Here is a 24,070-nt window from a genome sequence, read left to right as displayed (position 1 = left end):
GATTGGAGTAAGAAGAAACAGCAGCAATTATGAGACTGATTACGATCGTGGAACTTCTTTGCTTTCATTTTGCTCAGACCAAAAGTTCTCTGACCTCCTTCCTCAAAAGGTTGTATTGAAATTCCACACGTTAGGAGCTTAATGTGTCCCAGGCTAAACTACCTGGAAGGAAGAAGCATGCTGTGACCCTCTCTGTCATGGATAAGTTGCTATCTCATTGTTTTGTTTGTAATTTTTATGAAAAGATGGATTTAAAATAATTGGAGCCTAGTGCCCAAAATTATATCCTTGTGCCTTCCCTGCAGTTTGTGGTTTAGTGACTGGGTAGGAGTGACAAGAATTCATTGTACTACAGTTCTTTTTCTGTGAATGATGCATTTGCTTCAGGGTGAAGTCTGATTGCAAATGAAAGTGAAGTAACGCCACAGGTCACAGCATTCTGAGCTGCAGGGCTGGGAAGGAGCTGAGGATTAGAGGCTGCAGATATACATTGGTTACATCCCAAGCCTTGAGGCCAAATCTGTTGGGACTGGGGAACAATCCTTGAGCCTAACCACTCATAATGGGAACATGTAGATGCAGAATTTCCCATGAACCAGCCACACTAGAGTAAGCCAGTTAAAAACAATTAAAATTGCATTTTAATGTTAGAAAGTCTTGGCCTATTGCCCTAGTTCATGGAGGTCTTATAAGGAAGTGATTGTAGAGCAACTTGTGAACAAAAAGTGTTTTTAATACGATATTTTATTTGCATGAGGAATAATGATTTACGTTGAGGGAATGAGTCAGATATTATCCAAGCATTGAATTAAGCACATTCCCTGTCTAGAGCTGGGACTGTCTGAAAAAGAGTATGTAAATTTAGCCTAGTATCACGTAAGTGCTATGGGAATAATTGTAAATAATTGGATTATTAGTAAGGAATTGGGAGTGTGGGCAGATTTTTTCTGTGGTTGGAGTATTGGACTAAAAACAGCATAACTTTGGCAATCTAAATGAAGCACAGGACGAAAAGCACATGCTGCCGAATCGGAATGACATTTGAAAACCACGTTAATACAGCATTTACCTTCCAAAACATTTTTAGATCCAATTCTGTTTCATCCAGATTAGGCCTCTCCCTCTGCAATCAGCCATTTTTGTTGAAAATCTGACTCTACAAATCCACTTACGTCCACTTACTAAGCTGCATGATCAAATGAGCTGGTTCTTCTCTTTGTCTGTAGTGATAAGGATCTAGTGTGGAAATGTGTTAAGTCCATAGATTCTGTTACACATACTGAAACTATTTGCCAGATATTTAGTGTATGTAGTAAAGATGGATCCCTATGGGCTCCAGAGATGCCTAATGAATATTGTCAGAATTAACAAGTGCTCTTTCTATTCCATGTGTTTCATATTGAAATGAGGGCAAAAAGTTGTTGACCCTGGAAAAGTCTTAAGGGTTATTTTTTCTTCTGATGCAAACCTTCCAATGAGGAATTCACGTCTGAAGTCATGAATCAGTGTTAGATAGGACTGACTCAGATTTTCCTAGCATTTTCTAGTGGACCTGGATTTTGCTGGTGTCACTCACAAAACACTGTATTTGCATGTACCTGGAATCTTTGCAATCCTCGTATGTAAGATAATTCCATGGAGTATCTTGGCAAAATGAAGAGGAAAAACAAATCCAAGCAGTGTTGAAAACTGCAAACTAAAATTCATGTTCCATTATGTTTTTTAAAGATTGAAAAATGGCATACCAACAAGAGTCTATTTGATTAAAGTATTTGCATTTGTCTCAGTAAGTCAAGAGGAAAATAGGAAATAAACCTAAATTTCCTTCCTCGTTACCTAACATGGAAGGTTTTATTTATTTTTTGAATGAAAGATTATGTTGCTGTGATCTTTCTAGTCTCAAATATAAGATGTATATAGTCATAAAAATCTTGATGGCTGTTACATGAGATTAAATGATTGAATAATTTATGATATAACTTGATGGAAAATTATGCAGCAATTAAAGCCGTGTGTTAGAATAGTATTTACATGGGAAAATGCTTTCGGCGATGTTAAGTAAAAAAAACAGCAGGATTCAAAATTCAATATTTGATATAATTCCCATTTAGTGATAAAAAATAAAACACACATGTAAAATTATGTAGGATAATGTAACTGATATGTTATCAGACTTTCTTTAAGTGCAATTACATGTGATTTTTATTTTCTTATTTATATGATACTGCCTTTTCCTAATTGTCTGAAATAGTTATTTTCCAATCAGAGAGGGGGGTGGGATAGGGAGGGTGGGAGGGAGACGCAAGAGGGAGGAGATATGGGGATACATGTATAGGTATAGCTGATGCACTTTGTTTTAAAGCAGAAACTAACACACCACTGTAAAGCAATTCTACTCCGATAAAGATGTTAAAAAAATTATAATATGAAAGAAACCATCTCTCAGAGAAGTATTTAATAAATGCTCCTAAGTACTATTTGGAAGAACTGAGCCAAAGAAAGAATGATGGCTACAGCATTTGACTTTGTTCAGGCAGTTGCTGTGTTTAGGAGCGACTTGGTTGCACACCACCATGGTGCCGAGTGACTTTTTCTTTATCGACAGACTGAAATGAGGGCAGAGATTTTACTCAACAGCTCAAGCATTTAATTTTTGTATTCTTGTTTGAATACAGTAACTATGGAAGACGATAGCAGATTTTGAATAGATCTGGCATATTATGAAGAATATTAAAATACACTTAGAATTTGATAATATAAAAGTAAAATGCAATCAGCGTAAAAAAAATGCAGAAACAAAGTAAAAAGACAATAATAAACTAAAGAAGTATCAGGAGATAGGGCTGGAAAGTTGGGCCAGAGAATGTAGAGACACCAGGAGAGCAAAGGTCTAAGGTTGGTTTTCTGGAAAGATAATGCTGTTTGTGTTTCTGTACCGGTTACACAATTTTTGGCCTATTTGCATATTCTGTACTAGTATTTACTTAATATTTTTCTTTTTTTTGCGGTACGCGGGCCTCTCACTGTTGTGGCCTCTCCCGTCGCGGAGCACAGGCTCCGGACGCACAGGCTCAGTGGCCATGGCTCACGGGCCCAGCCGCTCCACGGCATGTGGGATCTTCCCAGACTGGGGCACGAGCCCATGTCCCCTGCATCAGCAGGCGGACTCTCAACCACTGCGCCACCAGGGAGGTCCTATTTTTCTTTAAATTGAATTAAAAGGTTTTTTTTATTCATTCTCATCATAGCAAACATATCTATGAAATTATGAGTCTGTCAGGTTTGTACTTTTTAATAATAATTCAAATTGAAATTAATGCATGACTATTAAAAGAAGACAATCTAAGGTCGTCTTGCATCCCATCATAGCACACTTTGGTAAGCACTGGCAAGGAGAGAGGGAGATGTGGAGACGAGGACTTCATGTTTGGACCATTGTGTCCATATCTCAAGTGCTGCCGTAATTTGGGCCTAATCCTCTTGCTGTGCTTGACTGGGTGAAGCTTTGTCTTTGGAATTTCTTGTAAGGCTCATCTTCCAGCATAGGCATTAGGGCAGTGCCATTGACCACAGGTGGCTGACTCATTCCAGCAAGGAAGAAGGGAGCGTGCGGAAGAACATTTAGTGATGGGATCGTAATTGCAACAGAGAGACAGGAGGAGGGGATACACAGGATAGTGGGACACAAGCTGGGAAGAGTCAGCTATTGCCCAAATGTTGTCATGGTTCAGCCTGTTCACCCTTGTGGGTGCTGTGATAAAGAGTTGTCCTTAGCGAACTGCATGTCATGACTCATGAGGTACTTGGAGAAAGAAAGAAGAACATCAAAATGAAAGTATAGCCCGGTGGTTTCATTAGCACACCCAGTGATTTTCATAAACCTGTAGAATTCAGTGGTGAAAGGAACTTACCGGGGTCATTTAGTCCATCCCTAGACTCATAGGAAGCACTCTATCTGTGCACTTCCAGAAATGACACGAGGAAGCGTGCGGTGCTGGTGGTGGATAGGAGCCCGCGAGTCTTGCCACGGCCCAGCCTCCCTTATCAGCCAAGGCCGCTGTAGAACAGAAAGGGTTATTATGGCCCAGATTTCTCCCACGGGGAGGCTGGGGACAGCTTGGCTATGGTCCTCACTACATCTTAATCTTTCTGGTTTGCTGGCTGCCGAATCCAGATTGACTTTCTCCCTTTACAAAAAAAAAAAAAAAAAAGGAGACAGATTTTGTACTGGTGAGACTACTTGGAAATGGAACCTCTCCTGTGGTCTTAGCTTATCCCTGTTTGCTTGAAGATGATCCTTTTGCCCAAGGGATACAGTGATTTCAGATCAGTGCCCTCACTCTTTAAATACCTGATGTCTTTTGCATATCTAACATTTCTGCTTGTGGTTTTTTGTTTTGTTTTGGGTTGGTTTGTTTGTTTTTGGTTTGCTTGGTTTGTCGTATTTGAAATAAGGTGGACCCAATCCAAAAGAAACAAGTAACCATTTCCCTTTTTCAAGAAACTGCAGAGAAGAAGGTGCTATGACTTGCCTCGTTGCAAGTTTTGAAATTCTTTGCTTTCTCCAACCTAAATAATAATAGACTGTAAACTCTATGAGGGCAGGGATTTGGGATCTTTGAATCACTGAAGCACCTATATCAAGCATAGGGGCTGATTCATAATAGTCACTGATACAGTTTCTTAAGTGAATGAATGTGTAAATAATATGATTATGTCATGTTTGGATAGCATGTCACGGTTGTAAAGTATTTTCCATTAGCTCATCTGATCCTGACAACAGTATCTTCAAAGTGGATAGGAACTAGTGTTTTTATCCTCATTTCGTAGGTGAGGTAAATGGGGCTCAGAGGCGGAAGGGTCTGCCCAAGGCTCCACACGGAGTCGGTGATGTGCGGTTCTATTCCTGAAGACCATTTCGCAGCTTGGAGTCCAGGAAGACAGGCCCAGCTGTTCTTCTGCATGATAGTTCCTGCTTTTCTGGACTTTCATGGAATTCTCCTTCTTTATTTTCAGATTACAGGACAGGCCCGTGTTTTACCGTGATCAGCAACCAGATGTGCCAGGGACAGCTCAGCGGGATTGTCTGTACAAAAACACTCTGCTGTGCCACGGTCGGCCGCGCCTGGGGCCACCCCTGTGAGATGTGCCCAGCCCAGCCCCACCCCTGTCGGCGCGGCTTCATTCCAAATATCCGCACAGGAGCTTGTCAAGGTAAACCCCGGGCCGATGGAGTTATTAATGGATTCATCTTATTTGCTCTGGAGAGCCATTCTCCAGTGAAGTTGGAGAGAATGGAAAAGCAGTGTCAGAGGCATAGCTTCACGATTTCGCTGACGGCATGATATCCAACTTAGGCATTAGGAGCGTGGCTCCGGAGACAGCAGCTGGTCCCCCTGGATTTTTCCTTGCCAGTGGTTTCCCCCTCCGTCCCCAAACGTGTTTCCCGGGGGTGGTATGATTCTGTTTAGAGCAATGCTGTATGTTAGAGCAATGCTGGGTACAAACACAAAGCAAAATTTGTGAATAAGGTAGTTTGTTTTTCTTAATTTTTTCCCCCTTCATTTGAAATTGCTGGAGTTCCTCTGTCTCATGGATTGTACTTAGTTGACCTGAGGAAAATTGTTCCTCTCTCCATTTTACATGCTACATTATGGAGTTTTTTCTGTTTTTTTTTTTTTTACAAGTCAGAAATAAATTAGGATTTGTTTCACAGTTTTAAATATCCCCAGATGTTGCCTGCTTGCTTCTTCTCCTGCCTCCCATGGAAGCCCTTACTCTGTTTTTGGCTTTTACTCCTGTCCTTCCAGCTGTACAAATTCTTTTATTGTCTGGATGTCTGGCAGGAAATAGGAGGAAGTGAACAGAGGCAGCTCCACACTAAACTGATGGGACTGAAAACTCCCAGGCTGTATCTATTTCCTTTAGACATCTTCAGTGCTTTTTTAGCAAGTTGCAGTGTTTAGAGAAAATTCAAGGTATGCTTTTCTGAGGCAAATAGATACTAGTTCGATTTCGTTCTGTATGTTAATTCTAAGGATAATATGCAATAAAGCAGAACTTGAGCTTAATCACCCAGTTCTGTGGATCTCCATTAAATTATACTTCAGTAAATTTCATATCTGATAAACACTGGTTGATCCTGGTCCCTGGCTTCTATGTACAACATGCAGCTCTTTTGTATGCCCTTGAATGTATCTTTCTGAACGTTAGGAGCAGCAAGAAGTCACTTTGAAATCCTAGAATTACAAAAGGGTAAACGGTACAATTTCATAAAATCAAGAGTAAGTTTTGTCCCCCTTTTTCTTTGGTGCCTTCTTATTTTTCTCATCCTTGGAAGGTCTCAAGGAGTTCTGAAAAAATTCTTAGCCATGATGTTTTGAAGTCAGCTAATACCCATGAACTCACAGAGAGTGACCAGAAAGCCAGATTTTGGGTACTCCACTGCCGCCTGTGAGTCCTAGTCAGAGGCTGAGGTGCTGAGAGAATTCAGGGGAAGAGAGGAAGAGGGAGAGAGGGAAGAGCTGCTTCTCTTTAGCTTTGATATTCATTTCATACAACCTGGACTTTTCCAGCATTTTCTTCCTGTTCCTTCCTGACTCTTCTTCAACATCCAATGGAAAAAAGAGTTTTTTTATATGAAGAAAATTTGTGAAAACCCATGGAATCAAAGTGGCAGTTATATTGCCACTGTGAGAATGAAATTCTTCATGTTTGGTTGGTTTTTTTCAGAGAAGGTCTGTTATCAGCTTGGGGTGCTCTCTCCTTGCTGGTGTTTTTAGTCTTTCGGCCACATGTGAGGGGCTGTGAGCAATGGGTTCAAAAAGGAACTTAGTCTGTCTTCAGCCTTGGAATGTATGACCAGTGGAGAAGTGCCCTCATGTATATTTCCTGCTGGCCAAAAATCATGATCAACAAGACTGTCTAGTTTTGCTTCGATGTCCAATTGTAATTTCAAATAACATTTTAATAAACATATTCAACATAGCAAGAATGGAAAATTCTGGTGTAAGACAAAATAGAGATCAGCTGTAAAACATAATCTAATTATACTCACATATTGTCGTTCATCTGTGAGCCAGGACATTTTATGTAAAACAGTAAGTGATACTTTTGTACCAAAGTATCAAAAGTGATACTTTTTGTTGTTAAATTAGTACCCCTTTTCCTGCATGGCAACTTGTTTCAAAAACACAGATTATTAGAGATTTTACAGTTGGCAATTGCTCTCTCACTTCACACAATGACGAGTAAAACGAAAGGGTACGATTTCTAAAAAACACCCAGAGGAAGACAAGTTAGACTGCCTCCCTGGGGTTTCTTATTAAACCAGAATTTTGTGTGTTATGGATGAAGAGATGGAGAGAATACACGTACTTTTATATACATCTTCCTAATGAGCCTGGAATGATTACTTTTGTTCCTGGAAGGTTAATATTTGGGGTTCCAGGTAGGACCATAGTTATTTCCTAGGTGCTGGGGATTCAGCAGTGAACAAAACAGACAAAGAACCTGCTCCCTGGAATCGTGTATTGAAAACATTTGATTTATAGAACAAAGCAAAGCAAACAGATATTTATTAGGTCAGCTAGTGATTGGTCCTATGGGGCAAAATGAGCAGAGTAAAGAAGGGTGGTGAGTGATGGGGGGCGAGGGGGGCGTTGCTATTAGACTGGCATTGGGAGGGTCCCCCGCTGCAGTGGAGCAGAGATCTGACGGGTAGGACAGGGTGAACCATGAGCTCTACAAAGAGTAGTCCAGGCAGGGGGCCATCACTGCAAAACCCTGAGGCAGGAGCGACCTTGTTGTATTTGAGGAATGGCAAGGAAACTATTGTGGATGGAGAGGAGTGAGAGAGGGCGGAGGATAGGAGATGAGTTCAGAGAGTAGAGGGGTCAGGTAGACTCCTCTAGGACTTAGCCTGGCCTTAAGTGTTAAGCTGAGCTGGAACAGGATCCGACTTACCTTTAAAAATGTTCCCTCTGGCGGCTGCTCTGCTCTCACTTCTTGGCCTAATTTCCTGTGTTGTTTAATTTTTATCGTGCAAGACAATTCTCCAGAATCTATGTTGAACATTTTCCATCTCATTTGTGTAAAAGCATTAGCTGTCTCGTGTAGTCTGAGTGATCTCATTCAAATAAATTCTGTTTGAACTGAATCACTCCATACAACTCTTAAAGACAGTGTTATTATAGAAATGTGTTACGTTTTGATTGTAAGCATTTCTTGAATACCTCTAGTTATTACTGTCAATCATTTTATCATAGTATCCTTGTACTTTGCAGCATGCGTAATAAAACAAAAGTTAGTACCAACATTCTCCTCTGCATGAGGGAAGATGGAAGGTAGGAAAATAAAGAATACTTGTGACTTCCAATAGAACACTATTGACCAAGTTATGTTACTCAGTTTATTTCGCATTATGTAATTGTGAGAAACAGTGTCTCTCATCATGTTCCAAATATTGTGATGGACAAATTGCTCATTGATATAAATGTGATAATATAATTGTGGGCAAACTATCATGTTTTCTTCTGCAATGAATTTCATATTAATCTCTCCTCCCCCACCCCCTGCCCCATCCCTTGCTTCTAAAATCTAACAGATGTGGATGAATGCCAGGCCATCCCTGGGCTCTGTCAAGGAGGAAATTGCATTAATACTGTTGGGTCTTTTGAGTGCAAATGCCCTGCTGGACACAAATTTAATGAAGTGTCACAAAAATGTGAAGGTAAGAAATATCATGCTTTGCAGTTCAGGGGTGGAGGGGCGGGCAAAACCCAAATCAGTGACAAGCTTTTTTGCAAATTGTTCCTAAATCCTTCTGTCTTTGTCATTCCTGTGAATGTGTACGTATAATATCCTTACCGGGAATAATATGCCTTTCTGCTATTGAACCAGAAAAAGCCTGCAGCTTTTTCCATTTTTATAGACCCAAAATAGGAGATCCATCTGAATCAAATTAAATATTAAAACATGAAATATTTTTGAACCAATATTTGGGTTAAGATGTTCAAGATACATGTTTTTGTATAGTTCTAGAGACACGAATTTAAATTGGATCATTACCTATCATTCAGAATGACATATCTTCTGTTGTTTTTCTAGTCAAAATGTATGTTCGATTTTTTTTTTCCTTTGGAGAGATCTATTAACCCTTATATTTATGCTCCTAGTACAAGTTTAGGATTTCCTTTTCTGTCTATCAAATGGAAACCTTTTAATGTTAATCAAACAGAAAAATAACTTGGGGTAAATTTATATATTTGCATTTAGTTTATAGATTGAGCTTCTAAAAATGTGTGTACAGAGAATGTGTTCCTATTCACCACTTCTGCTATTTGCCAAAAAGAGCCCTGGCTTCCAAGTGTAATAAATATTGGTTTCGTGAGAGGGAAACATCCAGGAAGTAACTAGGCAGCATTGAATTCTTTTCTTTAGTGAGTTCATGTACCTTATATATGTAATGTCTGATAATAATGTAACAGCATTCTTAAGGCAACATCTCTCATCAAGCTTAGCAGAGACCATTTTTTCCTTCATTCTCAACTCATTGTCTTTGGGGTGATATAAGATTTCATTTAGATGCAAGCACTTTTGTTGAAAGCAGTTGCTGTTGTATCTATATTCCTAAACCCTAGCACTGAGGAATACTTCATTCTAAGTCATTTGTCAGGAATTGGCTCATTAATCTTCTTTGTTGATCTCCAGGGTATATCATACATGCAAAAGGCAGCTTTAAATCTGAATTACATTTAAGAAGTTTAACATCTACTTGCCCTGAAACTGAGGAACTGTGTTAAAATTATCTTTGTGGGTTAGAGTTGTTTTTAAGTTATTAATCATCCTATAATTTATAATGATATGTTCTTGAACATGTTATAAACAGTTGAGGTAGCTGTGAAAAATACTTCTTTCCAAAGATGTAGGGCTTCTTAAGTTTCAATGAACAATAAAATGGACTCTCTATAGGCCAATGTAATTTAGAAGTTATACTGTGGATTAAGTTAGAAGTAGAGAATGTTGATACTGAGAGGGCAAAGAACTTACCTGGTTTCACCCTTTTACGTTATATATTAAGGAACTGTCTTGGGTGTGTTAAGCACCCTGACCGAGGTCATCAGACAGTGCTAAAATTTACTTCCTTTTTTTAAATTAATTTTTATTGGAGTAGAGTTGATTTACAATATTGTGTTAGTTTATGCTGTACAGCAAAGTGAATCAGTTATACATATACATATATCCACTCTTTTAGATTCTTTTCCCGTATAGGTCATTACAGAGTATTGAGTGGAGTTCCCTGTGCTATACAGTAGGTCCCTATTAGTTATCTATTTTATATATAGTAGTACGTATATGTCAATCCCAATCTCCCAATTTATCCCTCCCCCTCCCCCCTTCCCCCTTGGTAACCATATTTGTTTTCTGCATCTGTGACTCTATTTCCATTTTGTAAATAAGCTCATTTGTATCCTTTTTTAGGTTCCACATGTAAGCAATATCATACGACATAAAATTTACTTCTTTTGATTCACACTCTGGTGCTTGTTGTACCATATTATATTGTCTGCTTTCCTGGATGCAAGCCATTACCTCTACTTTAATAACTCTATATTTTGAAATATTTAAAATATTATGGTATAGATTTCCAGGTATTATCATATATATCTTTTATGACATTAATGAGCTCTTAAGGTTTATTGCATGCAAAATCCACATCAACAATGGGTCATTTTTAGGCTTTCTCAGCTTACTATATTCAGTTTCAAGAGATGTAGTCAGCTTCAAGATTTAGGGCCATATACTTCCCATGGCTTGTCCAGTCTGTGTTGTGTTTTCTGGAATTATGATAGCTTCTAGTTTCAACTAGAGTTGTTTTCCTGTGACACTTTCTTTCACTCAGACCAGTCAATTAACATCAGTCAGGATTTCTCACCTTCTCTCGTTGTGAACTAGATAGAAGATGCACAGAATTAATGCTCGGACTGAAAGAAAAGTGATTCAAAATCCTTTCATTAGTGCTAAGAAACCTATTATAGTAGTGTGACCAATGGACCAGAAATTCAGGCTGAAAATTACTTAATCCTTTTCCACAATTTTTTTTTTTCCAGCTACATATTGAAGTCAGTAGCAAGATAAAAACAGAATACTTTTGGCTAGACCTCTTTTTTTTTTCTCTTTCCCATCTCCTGTTATATTAAATTCAGATGATGGGTTTTTCCCCTTCCCTTTAATTTTTCTATGCAAAATCGATATTGGAAGAGAATGTCTTGTTATAGTACTGCATTTATTCTGGCCTGGAGACTGGTTTGGGCATTGTTGCCCTGCCTTACTCTGGTAGGAAAGCAGTCGGAAAGTCCCCTGAGAATGCTTGGTGAGTGGGTCCCCTCCTTCGACTTCCTGGCCCTTCTCCAGTTCCACCACCGCACCATGGGAATGGCATGACTTTGGGCCTGGGGTGATCTCCAGGCGGTCAATAGAAGGAATTCCAGAAAATCTGACCCCCACCACAGAGAAGATCAAGAGCCCATATATGCCCTAGGAAGATGGTCAGGCCACGGTGGGGTTCTGTGCCCTTGTGAAAGTGGTTCTGGCACCCTTGCCATTACTTTGAGTGGCTTTATTTTTAACTTGAAATAGACTATTTTATTTTGTTTGGTGATTTACAATTGTTTTGAAATTTTTATTAGAGTATAGTTGCTTTACAGTGTTGTGTTAGTTTCTGCTGTACAGCAAAGTGAATCAGCTATACATATACATATATCCCCTCTTTTTTAGATTTCCTTCTCATTTAGGTCACCACAGAGCCTTGAGTAGAGTTCCCTGTGCTATACAGTAGGTTCTTATTAGTCGTCTATTTATACATAGCAGTGTATATATGTCAATCCCAATCTCCCAATTCATTGAATGGCCTTTTAAATGTATCTTCCTCTTGCCTTGGAGAGGAAGGAACTGGGTACCTGGAAGCCCAGAATAATTTTTAAAAATTCAATCAAAAATTGGTTTCAGCCAATTTACAAGATGCTTACCTTCGCGCCGTCAGTGATGGTGAAAGCAGCTTTGTGTGAGATCTTCCTTTTGCAGAATTCTCCCTTACTTCTTAAAATGTCCCCCTTTTCCCAAAACTTTTTGAAAATACCATGTACCTAGTTTTATATAAACACATGCAATTTAGGTACCTTTGAAATGTAAATTAGCGAGCTGAAGAGATTAAATAAAAATTATTAAATTTTCATAAATTTAAGAAGAAAAAGATTGAGATTTATAGTTGTGACTTGAGAAAAAGGGAAGCAGAGTTCACGCCCGCCTTCGTTGTTGATTTTCCCAGTGACTCTGGAGTGTGCCCCCTGGAAGAACACACGAGCCTTTTCTTTTTGGAAACCAAGTCCATATTTGCGTAGGTTACTGTGGAAGGAAATTAACAAATAAAACGCGTAATTAAAGGATTAAGTTTTATTTCTGGAAGAAGTCCCTTGGATTCCTAATTAACCACTAATATTTTGGGATTTAGATTAACACCAGCCCAGCCTTTGGCAATTACAATACTGTGTGATGCAAAGGACTTTTTAAAAATGTAACTCTTAAATCTAATCTCTCCCTCCTATGGAAGCCAAAAAACTTTAAGACTTCCCTTTTCTAAAATAATGGCCTATTTATCTGATGGCTACTTGCTATCAGGGACTCTTATCCTGCCAGACACCAAGGAGAATTCCTGGGGCTACTTAACCCATCGCTATCTTGGGGCTCCATCCTCTGCAGGTTTGGTGCAGGCCCTGATTCACTGTTCAAGGTCACCGGCTCCTATCCAACTGCTGAACAGAATCTCTGTGGTATAGGCACAAGAGCCCTGGGAATCAGGTAGACCTGGGCCGAACCCTGGCAATGTCCCTCATCCTCTGTGTGATCTTGGATAAGTCAGTTACCAGCTCTGAGTTACATCAACTTTCAAATGAGGAGATTGAACACGATTATATCTGGGAGTTCTTTCCAGTTCTGCCATCAGGCCTCCATCTCCACATTTCTCACTGTTTCTCAGTCGGGATCGGACAGCTGGGGCTACATGAATAAGAAACCATGCAAACTGGCATGCGTGGTGTGACTATAAACTGGTAATAAGGCTGATTTTTTTTCAACCTGACTTGAAGTATCAGCTTGTTTGTTTTTTAGTCACATATTTTACATTGGATTTCAGGTGTTTAATAAAGCAATAATAATAGTCTCACAGGCTCGGTGGCATTTATAATTATTAGTATCACGTATTGCTTTTTAACAGCTGCCACAATTTTCAGTTGATTTTTTTCTCACTTTGTTAGCGATCTAGACAGTCAGGTTAACTGGTTCCCCCGTCTCTCAGTCATGTCAACATCCATGATCTTGGATGGAGCTCCTGGAGAGCTGGGTGTCCCAGGGATGCCTGTCCCAGAACTGGGACCCAGCTCTATCCCATCGGCCCTCCACAGTCCTTCCTCCCCTCCCGCTAGAGGAGCCCCAGGTTAGGGAAGAGGCCAAGGGATGGGAAGAATGCCTGGAGAGAGCAGATGAGACAGAGGGACAAGGAAGAAGAAGAACAAAGGACAGGGCAGCAAATCAGGAGGGAAGGGACCTACCATTTGTGTATCTTCTTAGGTCCACAGCAAGAAGCCAGTGAGGCCATGGGCATAGCTACTGCCAGCAGCTCTGTCCTGCCCCAAGGAAACAGGGGGAAGTGTTCAGAGCACAAAAGTAGCTCTTCCCAGCCAAGTTCTACTCCCCACCAGGCTCCTCAAACGGATTTACTTTGACAGTGGCATTTGATACAGACTGACTTACAGAAACGCTGAGAAATCCACTGATCTCAAATTCTCTCCTGTGTAGGATCCCTGACATTCTAGTAAAAGGTGACAAACACAGTGTGCTAAGAGCCTGGAAAAATAATAGATTAGTATGAATGAGTTTCAGAGTGTAAGTGATTTTGTGATTGAAATGCTTTATTCCAGACTTTTATTGTCAGGGACTCCCACCATGGCCTGCTCGTGCAATCAGAACTCACTTCCCTTGCTAGGAAGTGATGGGACTGAGAAGCAGGGTGGTTCAGGAAACTAGAAAGGCCCTAGACATGAAAAGGGAAAGGGTGTGTCACTGAGGAGAGGACATTGAAGGGGCCATTTAATAAGTTCCTTCAAATTGAACAATTTGGCCTGGTGCTTTTAGCTTTATCTGTGTGACAAGTAGGGACGTACACTCTCCGTTGTGTTTCCTGACCTGCTGACCTTTGAAGGTGTGCACCCTAAGTGGAAACCCTGCCCCTTCCTCCTGCCCAGCCTGTGGCGGTTGAAGACTTGGATTTAACATCACTTTATACACGAACCTCTTTGCTCTTGTTTCAGGTTTTACATGTGCCAGTTTTCTGAAGGCCTCAGTGGAATGCAAGAGCTGTGCCTAGGCACCAGAATTATAGAAATCAGGTTCTATGATCGTAGCTACAGTGTGAGGGTTAGATGAGTTGACACCCATAAAGCATTTAGACAATGCCTGGCACTCAGTACATATTAATTCTTCTTCTTCTCCTTATCCTCAGTAAAGGGTCCAAATCTAACGTAGCCAGCATGTGAAAGAAGATGTTTCCTCCACCCTGCCCAAGTTAATCCTTGTTTTTATTTTTATTTTTTTTTAATTAATTATTTTTGGCTGTGTTGGGTCTTTGTTGTTACGTGCGGGATTTCTCTAGTTGCGGCGAGCAGGGGCTACTCTTCGTGGTGGTGTGCGTGCTTCTCCTTGTGGTGGCTTCTCTTGTTGCGGAGCACGGGCTCTAGGTGCACAGGCTTCAGTAGTTGTGGCTCGCAGGCTTAGTTGCTCCGCGGCACGTGGGATCTTCCCGGACCAGGGCACCAACCCCGTGTCCCCTGCATTGGCAGGCGGATTCTTAACCACTGCGCCACCAGGGAAGTCCCAGATTCTTGTTTTTAAATAACTTTTTTTCTGATATATGCTGTCACTTAACCTCTTTGGATATTGATGTCTACTAAGTGTCCTTAAAAAGGATGACAGCAGTCATTTATACAAACAAGTAGAAAAATGTTTCTTTCAGTAGACTCTATCTGCTCACATGATTTTTGATAGGCATCATGTGACTTAGACATTAATTTTTAGGGACCTTTTGAGAAAGGTGCCTTTGTGTTAATACCTTTGTGTTATGGTTATAACCTCCTCTCTCGTTAGATGAGGTTGTCAGATCCTCTAGGCTCTTTGCTATACTTGTTTGGCTTTTTGTTGGTTTTAGGTAGTAGTGTGGCTGGTAAATACAGAAGGATCGATGTTAAAGAACTGCCTTAAAATGAGCCTTGAGAGTATGGTTAGATTAAGTTCTAGACCCTTAGGCTCTGTCCTTGGCTGTTTCTCTGCCTGACTTTCACTGACTCCACAGTGACGTTTGTATCTGTCGGAGTAGAATATGCACCTTTCCCTTATACAACTTCACAAGGATGATCTGTCTGGGTTAGCACTGACCCCAACATAAGCAGTGACATATTGCTTGGGTTAGCCTCTAGCCTAGCCTAGAAGAATGGGGGTTTTGCTTTTTAAAAGGTTAAACTGCATAGAAACAGTGTCACTGCTGTCTTTTTGACTAACAGGGTGAACTTGAGTCAGAAGACACTTGCACTCTATTTTGGTCCACTTAGAACTCTATTTTGTTTTACCAGTGAAGAGCAGTACTTTAACTAGAGAAGAAAAGTTCTTATTTTTAAACTACCCACACTGGCAGTCTGGCCATTGCAACGGTTCCAGGAGGCTTGGGTCAGACCGTCCCTCTCCCTAGGTCAGTGCAGAAAGCCCCACTTGTCTTAGGGAAGAGGCCACGTAGATACCTTGGGCCCTGAGTTCACTTTTAACCTAAGCAGGACATTCTCAGTTTCTTCTCTCCCCACACTGGTGCCACATCTGTCGACAACTGCCAGTGTCTGACTGGGGCTCTTGAAAAGCTCTCCTTGAAGGAAATGGTCTGATTTGTCTAAGTGACTTTGACTGCTTCCTTAAGGAGACCCAGTGGCCTCAGGCCCTGAGGACTAACCACAACTCTGACCTCAGCCGACCCCACAGGGAATTGGGGAATTGGAGTGGTTTTCAGAGTTGCACCCTTTGGGGCGAGATGACCAGACCATTGTCCTTCCTCCACAATCAGTCGGTGGATGTGGGCGCCTGGGAAGGTCGTAACCCCGGGTGAGGTTGCTCAGGCTGCTCAAGGGGTCCCTGAAGGAGCTGAGAGCTGGAGGCCATCTCCTGACAGCACTCCCAGATCTGGGACAACAAGTCATTTCCTGACAGAGGATTTGGATGAAGCATCTCAGCGTCCACCACAATTCACTCTCTGAACCCAGAGAAAACCATTGTAGTGGCAGTTTGGGAGCCCCTGAGAATACCAAGTTAGCCACGTCTTGGTCAGCAGTCAGACCACGTGGTCTCCTCTGTAGGATTTCAGTATCTGTGGAAAATCAGATCAAAAACAAATGCAGGAAGTGATGCAGAATATACAGTGGCTAGAAAGGGAGCTTAACTCAATGCGCAAAACACGAAGAGAAAAGGGAAAACAAAATTTTAAACAAAATATTTGGAATATTAGCATGCTGTAGGGACTTGAAACGACAGTACCGTTTTAGATTTTAAAGGCAGAATTCATTTCATTTTGCTCTAATCTTTCAAATTTGGTAAATTCCTTGGGTAAACCTGTCTTGAGAGAAGAAACACCCATTCTTTGAATTAACTATTTTATAGGCAGCTTTTATTCTCTAAAGATTGCTGTTTCTGGGAACATGATTTGATGAGTGTTACCTCTGAATTCTTGTAATGATGGACGGTTTTATACTGTGTTCTACAAATACTGAAACTATTCTTTTCATTCCAGATATTGATGAATGCAGCACTATTCCTGGAATCTGTGAGGGGGGCGAATGTACAAACACAGTCAGCAGTTACTTTTGCAAATGTCCCCCCGGTTTTTACACCTCTCCCGATGGTACCAGATGCATAGGTAGGTGTAATTATAAACATCATGCACAGTTTATGTAAATCAGTTCCATAATAGACATCAGTCTAAGGGAGACAAAATTTGTTAAGGGAGACATATAATTTCTCACTTGAGGTAAAATGTGCTTTTATGGAAGTCTGTTAAATAGTTGACCACCCTCTTGAAGAACAGAGGCAACTGTGGTCTTGTTTTGGGATTTTTGCCTCCCATAAAGAGATGATCCAGGAGACCCTACAGATAAACTCAGTCTAAAATTAACTTTGCAGTTATGTGACCGTCAGACCTTGAAGCCATCTTTGACTCTTCTCGCTCTTCACCTCCACCTTCAGTCATTTCCCAGGACCTATGTTAATTTAGATCTGAAATTTTGCAATAATCTTTTAATTGCTCTCCCTGCTTCCTGGCTTCCCTACATTACGTCTTGTCAGATTTATCTTCCTAAAATGGTGCTTTGATTAAATAACTCTCCTGCTCAAAAACCTCTGGTAGTTTTCCATTAGGATTTGGAAATTAGTGGTTTTCAGTCTATATCCCATGGAATCTTCAGGTGCTGCAAAGCCCTCTAGGGATGCTAGGGTTGGAGAGGGGGACAGGGCAAAGGGGGAGGCTGAGTGGAAAGGGTTCCTGCCTTCCCCTCCCGCTTCATACACACACGCCAGGCAATTTTGCTTTTATCTGGGTGGGTGTTAGGCTTACATCTGGGTGGGTGTTAGGCTATCCATATTTTGCTATTACAAAATATCAATTAAATAAGTGGTTCTGTTGTTCAAAAATATAGATCTGACAATAGCTGGATTTAATGGTTGCTAAGAGTTCCTTCAAAGTCCAGTATTCTAGAATAAAGTTCAAGTTCAAAAATGGACAGCCCGATAGAGAAGGAGCTTCACTCTGTGACCCCTCCCAACCTTGCTGACTTAGCACAGTCACTGCTTCTCACCCCCAAACAGGCCATTCACAGCAATTGCTTCATTCATGTTGCACCACTCAGAACACGTTCCCCAGTGCAAGCCTCCTTTCACCCTCTTACTCAGGTTCTCTATCTTTGAAGTTGTCCCAGATCAGCTTACCTGAAAGCAGTTTCCCCCCCGAACCTAAGGATATCTTATTAGAAATGGTTTTATAGGGAAATTCTGTGTTTCTGTATGTTTTTGTCTCCCTGATTAAGTTGTAATTCTCCTTAGAGAACAATAACTGCTAGCCTTATATTCCTGGTGGTTCTCAGCACAATTCCTTGCATGTAGTAGGCACTCAGTAAGCATGTGTTGACTATCAAAATAACTAATCCCTTATTAATAGGGCCAAGCTGAGGAGCCTATGGCAGAAGGCCTCAGAGGAAAGTGAAGGCTATCTTTTGATGTTTGTTTCTGGCCCATAGTTTCAAAGACACGCAGCTTCACATCCTCACCACAGGCCATGAATTTCAGACCAAAACAGAATTGCACTTGAAATTCTGAATTCCTTTTTAGTTAGTCACACATAATAAAAGCTGAGGGCAGTCTCTCCGTTGACATTTGAATAAGTACAACTCATGAGGGAAACATATCTGGACTTTTCCTTAGAAGCAATGGTTGGTGGCACCCAGATTGCCTGATTTTCCAGAATCTATCCATAGATCTTGGAACTGCAGTGAAAGGATGGCAAGTGCAGTTCATGTAGCTCCTTTTTCTCCCCAAACTGTCCCAATTAACACATGACCTCCAGTGGATATGCCTAGCAGAAGTCCTTTCCTGGCCAGATAATAGGTAGATTTTTTTTTTTTTAACCTTCAAAGAGAGCCCCAAACAGCATTAAAATGATTAATCCTTTTAACACATTTACATATCAGAAAGTTGACATTTTTAAAGTTCTTTCCTTTTTACCTAATATACCCACGCTAACTTTTTACAAAAGAAGGGAACTAAGATTCCCGGGTCACCTCCTCGGTGTGAGGTATTTTATGGAAATTATTTGACTTAAGGTTCAAAACAGTACTGTAGATGGGAAGAAGCTGAGGTTTGGGAAGTTTAGATAAATAATTTACTCCAGTTGTTTAAGCAGTTAATAAGTGAGGGAGCTGGGATTCCAACTTGGGCTGAGTCTGCAGTCCGGACTCCGCCCATTGCTTCCTCCCAGTGACCATCGTTTGCTTGCCATACCCCTAGGCAAGCACTGTTCCTCCTTCCTTGGAACTTTATGAGACCCATAATTAGCAACTTACATAAAGTGATCCCAATGACATTTCTGCCTTCCCTACTGCCTGCCACGGTAAACCACAGAGACCCCCAAAATTATCCCCAGTGGCAAGAAAATATGTATAGTCTCCAACTTTTAAACAAATCCAAGGTTTGTTGGCAAGTTGGTTATTTGGAATTAGTGAATCTAACCAATAGGAAACCCCACGTGTAGATAGTGGTATGTGGTATCTTCCTTATACATCTCTTTTAACCATGATATTCAAACTGTTACCTTCTGTTACCGCATTCTGCGACTCTCAGATCTCACCAGTTCTAACACTGCCTTTGTCGTGTAAGTGCTGGTAGAATTATTGCATTTTATTTTTGGTTTTGTGATCTTTGTTTGGCACTTTATAATACTTTGTGTAAGGCTGTCTTTTCATATTAGTGTGTTCTGTCTCATCCATTCCCAGGACTCTTAGAGATGTCTGGCACCTAGATTGGGCCTCACAGCTCCTAGCTGCTGGTTGGCCCCAACAATGTTAGTGATCGGTTAGGGGAGAGCTGCTGACAGGCTAGGATGACCTGCAAACACCTACTGATATTTAATCCATCATATATTTGTTTTGATGTGATGTGATTTCTGGGTCCTGAGAGTAAGGCCGAGTGATTCAGAAGTGGAGAAAGGAAGAAAGTTTCTTACTCCTTTTCTGCCAGATGTCTTGGTCAGGGCAGATTTAAAATAGATGAAGGTGTCTAAGGTTTCTCCAACCTTCATTTACCTCCTCTAAGTCGTACCATGCTTCTCCCTCAGCTCCCATAGATCTTCAGATTACTTTAAAGCCACCCCTTACCCTCTATGCAAAGCGATCCAGCACCAGATGATTTCCTTTCCACTTCCTTTGGCACTACCACCTGATGACATGGAAGACTTCAGGCTGGCATGACCAAGGGTCAATTCCCCTGAATGGTTCCTGCTTTTCACAACTCTTCCCACTGGTTTTCTTTACAATTATAAGTTGTGTAAATGTGTGTATTCTTAACAAAAGCTCTCCTGCAAAAAAAAAAAAAAAAATTGTAAAATGATTATTGTATATGCAGGTGCCATTTATAAATCAGGATCTGCCAGCAGCCCAAATGTGGCTGGTAATTCTTCCAGTCCCACCACTCACCATTTTGTTCCAGAGTCTCCGACCCATTGATTTATCATATAAGTCAGCCAGCTGGGCAGTAAAATAATATCATAGATAATTTGCAAAATAATAGATATAAGCCCATTAGGAGCTTGCTGTTGGCAGCTGTGGGTCCCAGTTTTGCTCTGAAAGATGGCCCACACTGAAAATTGTACATACAAATTTTGGTCAAGTGTTTATACTGGGTTTTGACCACCAGATTCATTTGAAGCTGGGATATAAGCCAGTTTTGAACATCGCTTCCCATTCTTTTTTTTTTTTTTTTTTTTTGGTACGTGGGCCTCTCACTGCTGTGGCCTCTCCTGCTGCACAGCACAGGCTCCAGACGCTCAGGCCCAGCGGCCATGGCTCACGGGCCCAGCCGCTCCACGGCACATGGGATCCTCCCGGACCGGGGCACGAACCCATGTCCCCTGCATCGGCAGGCAGACTCTCAACCACCGCGCCAGCAGGGAAGCCCCCTCTTCCCATTCTTAACGGCCTTTGGTTTCCATGCCCCAATATTAATCCTGGGGTACATGAAGTATTAGTGTCTTTAAGGCAAAGCAAATTAGGAAGCAGGAAGTTCTGTTTCTCCCCCTTGTGCACAGGGGAGGTGCCACCCATGTCTCCACAGAGCATTCTTTGTCTGCACTCCCCTCTCCAGCCATTTACCCTGGACCAGGCTGGAGTAAAACTTGTTCTGCCTCTTTGCTGAGGCTATTAGTCTGACCAGAGGTGCAGGAACTGGGACCACAGAAAATTTCTGGAAAGCACACTTACACTTGCTAGTGGTTTAAAGTACTTTTTAGAAATAATCTCGTATCCTTTAAAGCTGACCCGTAATTTTCTTTTATGGTTTGTCTAGGTTTGATGTAGCCATCTTCACTCGACATTAACAATTTAAATGTTTCTAAGTCAGCCTTGGTATTTTCATTTTATTTCATTTTATTAATTTATTGCAACCTTCAAGATGTTAAGGCTTTGTGTTTTTGAGAATGATGTAGGTGAAAACAATGATAGGGATGACCCTGTCTGATCAAATGATGGTTAATATGCAGACTTACAGGAAACATGAGGACAGATTTTTGACTACAAACAAATTCTTCACCTTACAAAAGGATTTCCCAGTTATATTCCTTCAAATGACAAGCATATTCAAAATACTAGTTACATTTCAAAACTTATTTTATAGGAACTGTACAGAAACACATTTTACTCAAAGAGAGATACACCCGTAACATATGATAGTTAGATCAAGGGGTTCTGCACTTGGCTACCTACCTCCTCTATTCCACCACATGACCTCAAAGGCTCATGAAGCAGTTAGGTTTCTCCTTTGTCATGGGCTCTTTTCTGGTAACCCAGAGGTGTACTTCAGTGTGTCAATGTTGTCACGTCAGTCAGACATGATGTAACCCAATAAAAGTGATATATAGAAATGTCTTCCCCTGTTGCTTTGAGAAGATACCGTTCTGCCACAAAAACAAAGTTCCTTCAAGAAGTATTGTATCCTATAGCACTAAGAACTTGCAATCATGTACATTTTGAACTTGTAAATAATTAGTGCCTTATCAAATCTGTTAGGGCCCCAGGACAAAAGGAAACCTCGCTTAACGAGCAGTGGATCTGACTGCAAAATGGCTCCTTCCTTTAAAAAAAAAAAAGATCTCACACGTCTGACTCACGGTTTCAGACTGAAAAATAAGAAAGTTCTTTTAGAGATGTAACCTACAGTGCAGACTTCGTGTTGTTTTAAAATAGATTTATATCAATATTTGTCTAAAGTGGCTCAAATTAAGTCGTTTGAAACCAAGGACAACACAGTCTCCCTTCAGTATAGAGACATGTCTCTATACCTAATTAACCATCACCGCCAGTGATTTTCTTCTTCTCTCTTTTCCTATGACCCATATGGTTGTAATCATTTGTTCCCACCTTGGGGTTGGAATGTGGGACTTGGGGTCAAGTGTACCAGCTCACAGGGGCAAAAGGTGTGAGATGGAGGGATCTCTGACTGAGCGCTCACGGCTTACCTCCTAGGGCTGAGTGTCAGCTCATCCTGCCCGAGCCCCACTGGGAAATGTGGAGGTGCTGGGGCAAAAGAGAGTCGTTTTACGTTTGATCTCAGTGATGTGTATGGGGGTTTCTTTGTCCTCTCAGATGTTCGCCCAGGATACTGTTACACGGCTCTGGCAAACGGGCGCTGTTCTAACCAGCTGCCGCAGTCTATCACCAAGATGCAGTGCTGCTGTGACGTCGGCCGGTGCTGGTCTCCGGGGGTCACTGTCGCCCCCGAAATGTGTCCCATCAGAGCAACGGGTAAGAGCCCTTCCATTTATCCACAGAGTATCTCTGCTCAACCCCCTGCGAGCCCAGGGGCAATGTATGTGCTGCAGATTTAGTGGAAACCGGGGTAAGTGAATAACTTTCCAGAAAGTAAAAGAGATGGCCTTCAGGGAAACTTCCCCAGGTAATGAACAGGGGAAATACAGAGGTCCATACAAATGACACTGTTCGCAGGTACCGTATCTTACTTAGCTTGCGTATGAACACTGGGTAGCAACCTGACCAGTCAGAAGAACTGGTTCCTTCCTAGTCTCCTGTATTTCTTTTGTATCCTCAAAAGCTCAGCAGAATAAAACTCAACTCCCTCAGAGCCTTTCAGGTGAGTTATTCGGGATACACATTTCCTCCTTCCCTAACGTTTGACACTCTCCTCTTCTTGGTTGCCAAGTCCTGTTGATGTTTTTTTCTTTTCAATTTCTCTTTTCTGTCATGTTCATTTCCACATAAAGCTCATTTTCTCTCATCTGCACTATTGCAGTAGCCTCCTAACTGGTCTTTGTGAAATCCACAGCTGCCACGTAACATTTCCCAAAGCCTAACTCATCTGAAATTCAGTTTTAAAAAATTGTGTCTGGGGAAAAAGTAGAGAAAGGTGTCCAGAAAATTTTTCGCAGGATGAACTCAGGCAATATCCAGTGGTCCAAGTCACTCCATTTCTTGAAAATAAAATTTTACTACTTAGCAGGGCATTTAGAGTCCCCAAATCTGATTCCCGTTCATCTTTTAATTCTTGTTCTTTATAGTAGCTTTCTTTTCTAATTAAATGATGCAATCCAGCTTTCCTTGAACCCAGTCTGAGCACTTCTAAACTCAAATATTCTTTTTTCTCCAAACTTCTCCCCAGTTCAGGTCCTTACTCCCTACTCCCCACCCCTGCTACCTCTGCCTGTTATACACCCTCTTGTTGGTTGAGATTCCTCTCGGATATGACCTAATCCCTGCACATCCCAAGACCACCACTGCTGAAAATGCTCGGTGCTCTAGGTTTGTACTGTTGCTGTGGCACAGATCCCATCTGCTCAGGTCTGTGCCTGTGTGTGTTCATATCTAGCTTTTTTACTAGTTAATAAAGCTCATTAGAGGGTTTCAGTCATCATTATAGTGCCTTATTCCTTCTAATTTTTTAACGCTTCTCTGGTACTTAGCGAGAACTTGCTGATGGGAGGCATTCACGTAGACTGTACAACTTACTAGGTGACGTCTTTCCCACCAGTTCTAAGTAAAAATTGGGGTAATAACTTCTTCTCAATCTGGTTCCTGAAAAGTATGTTTAAATCAGGAAATTTTAGGGGAGAAAATCAGGATGCGGATGGATGATTGTAGAGCTAATGAAATACTTCAGAGTGTGCTACTCACAGAATATGAATGCCCCATTATCATGGGTTATAGACCTG

The 24,070-nt window shown here is 41.2% G+C and overlaps 1 protein-coding gene across 1 annotated transcript in view; it reads left to right on the top strand.

The window, feature by feature from the left end:
- Nucleotides 1-24,070, top strand: part of FBN1 (fibrillin 1) — a 253,488-nt gene that overhangs the window by 109,574 nt on the left and 119,844 nt on the right. Inside the window, exons 7-10 of the mRNA XM_027096594.1 lie at nucleotides 5,017-5,214; nucleotides 8,606-8,731; nucleotides 16,880-17,005; nucleotides 22,491-22,649. Of these exons, the coding sequence (XP_026952395.1) occupies nucleotides 5,017-5,214; nucleotides 8,606-8,731; nucleotides 16,880-17,005; nucleotides 22,491-22,649 (609 nt within the window). The remainder of the gene's footprint in view (nucleotides 1-5,016; nucleotides 5,215-8,605; nucleotides 8,732-16,879; nucleotides 17,006-22,490; nucleotides 22,650-24,070) is intronic.

Source organism: Aethalodelphis obliquidens, unplaced genomic scaffold, assembly GCF_003676395.1.
Source record: "Aethalodelphis obliquidens isolate GAN/ISIS:26980383/991018 unplaced genomic scaffold, ASM367639v1 scaffold105, whole genome shotgun sequence".
Classification (NCBI taxonomy): domain Eukaryota; kingdom Metazoa; phylum Chordata; class Mammalia; order Artiodactyla; family Delphinidae; genus Aethalodelphis; species Aethalodelphis obliquidens.
The sequence above is the reverse complement of the archived record's forward strand: the minus strand, read 5'-3'. Positions and strand labels throughout refer to the sequence as shown.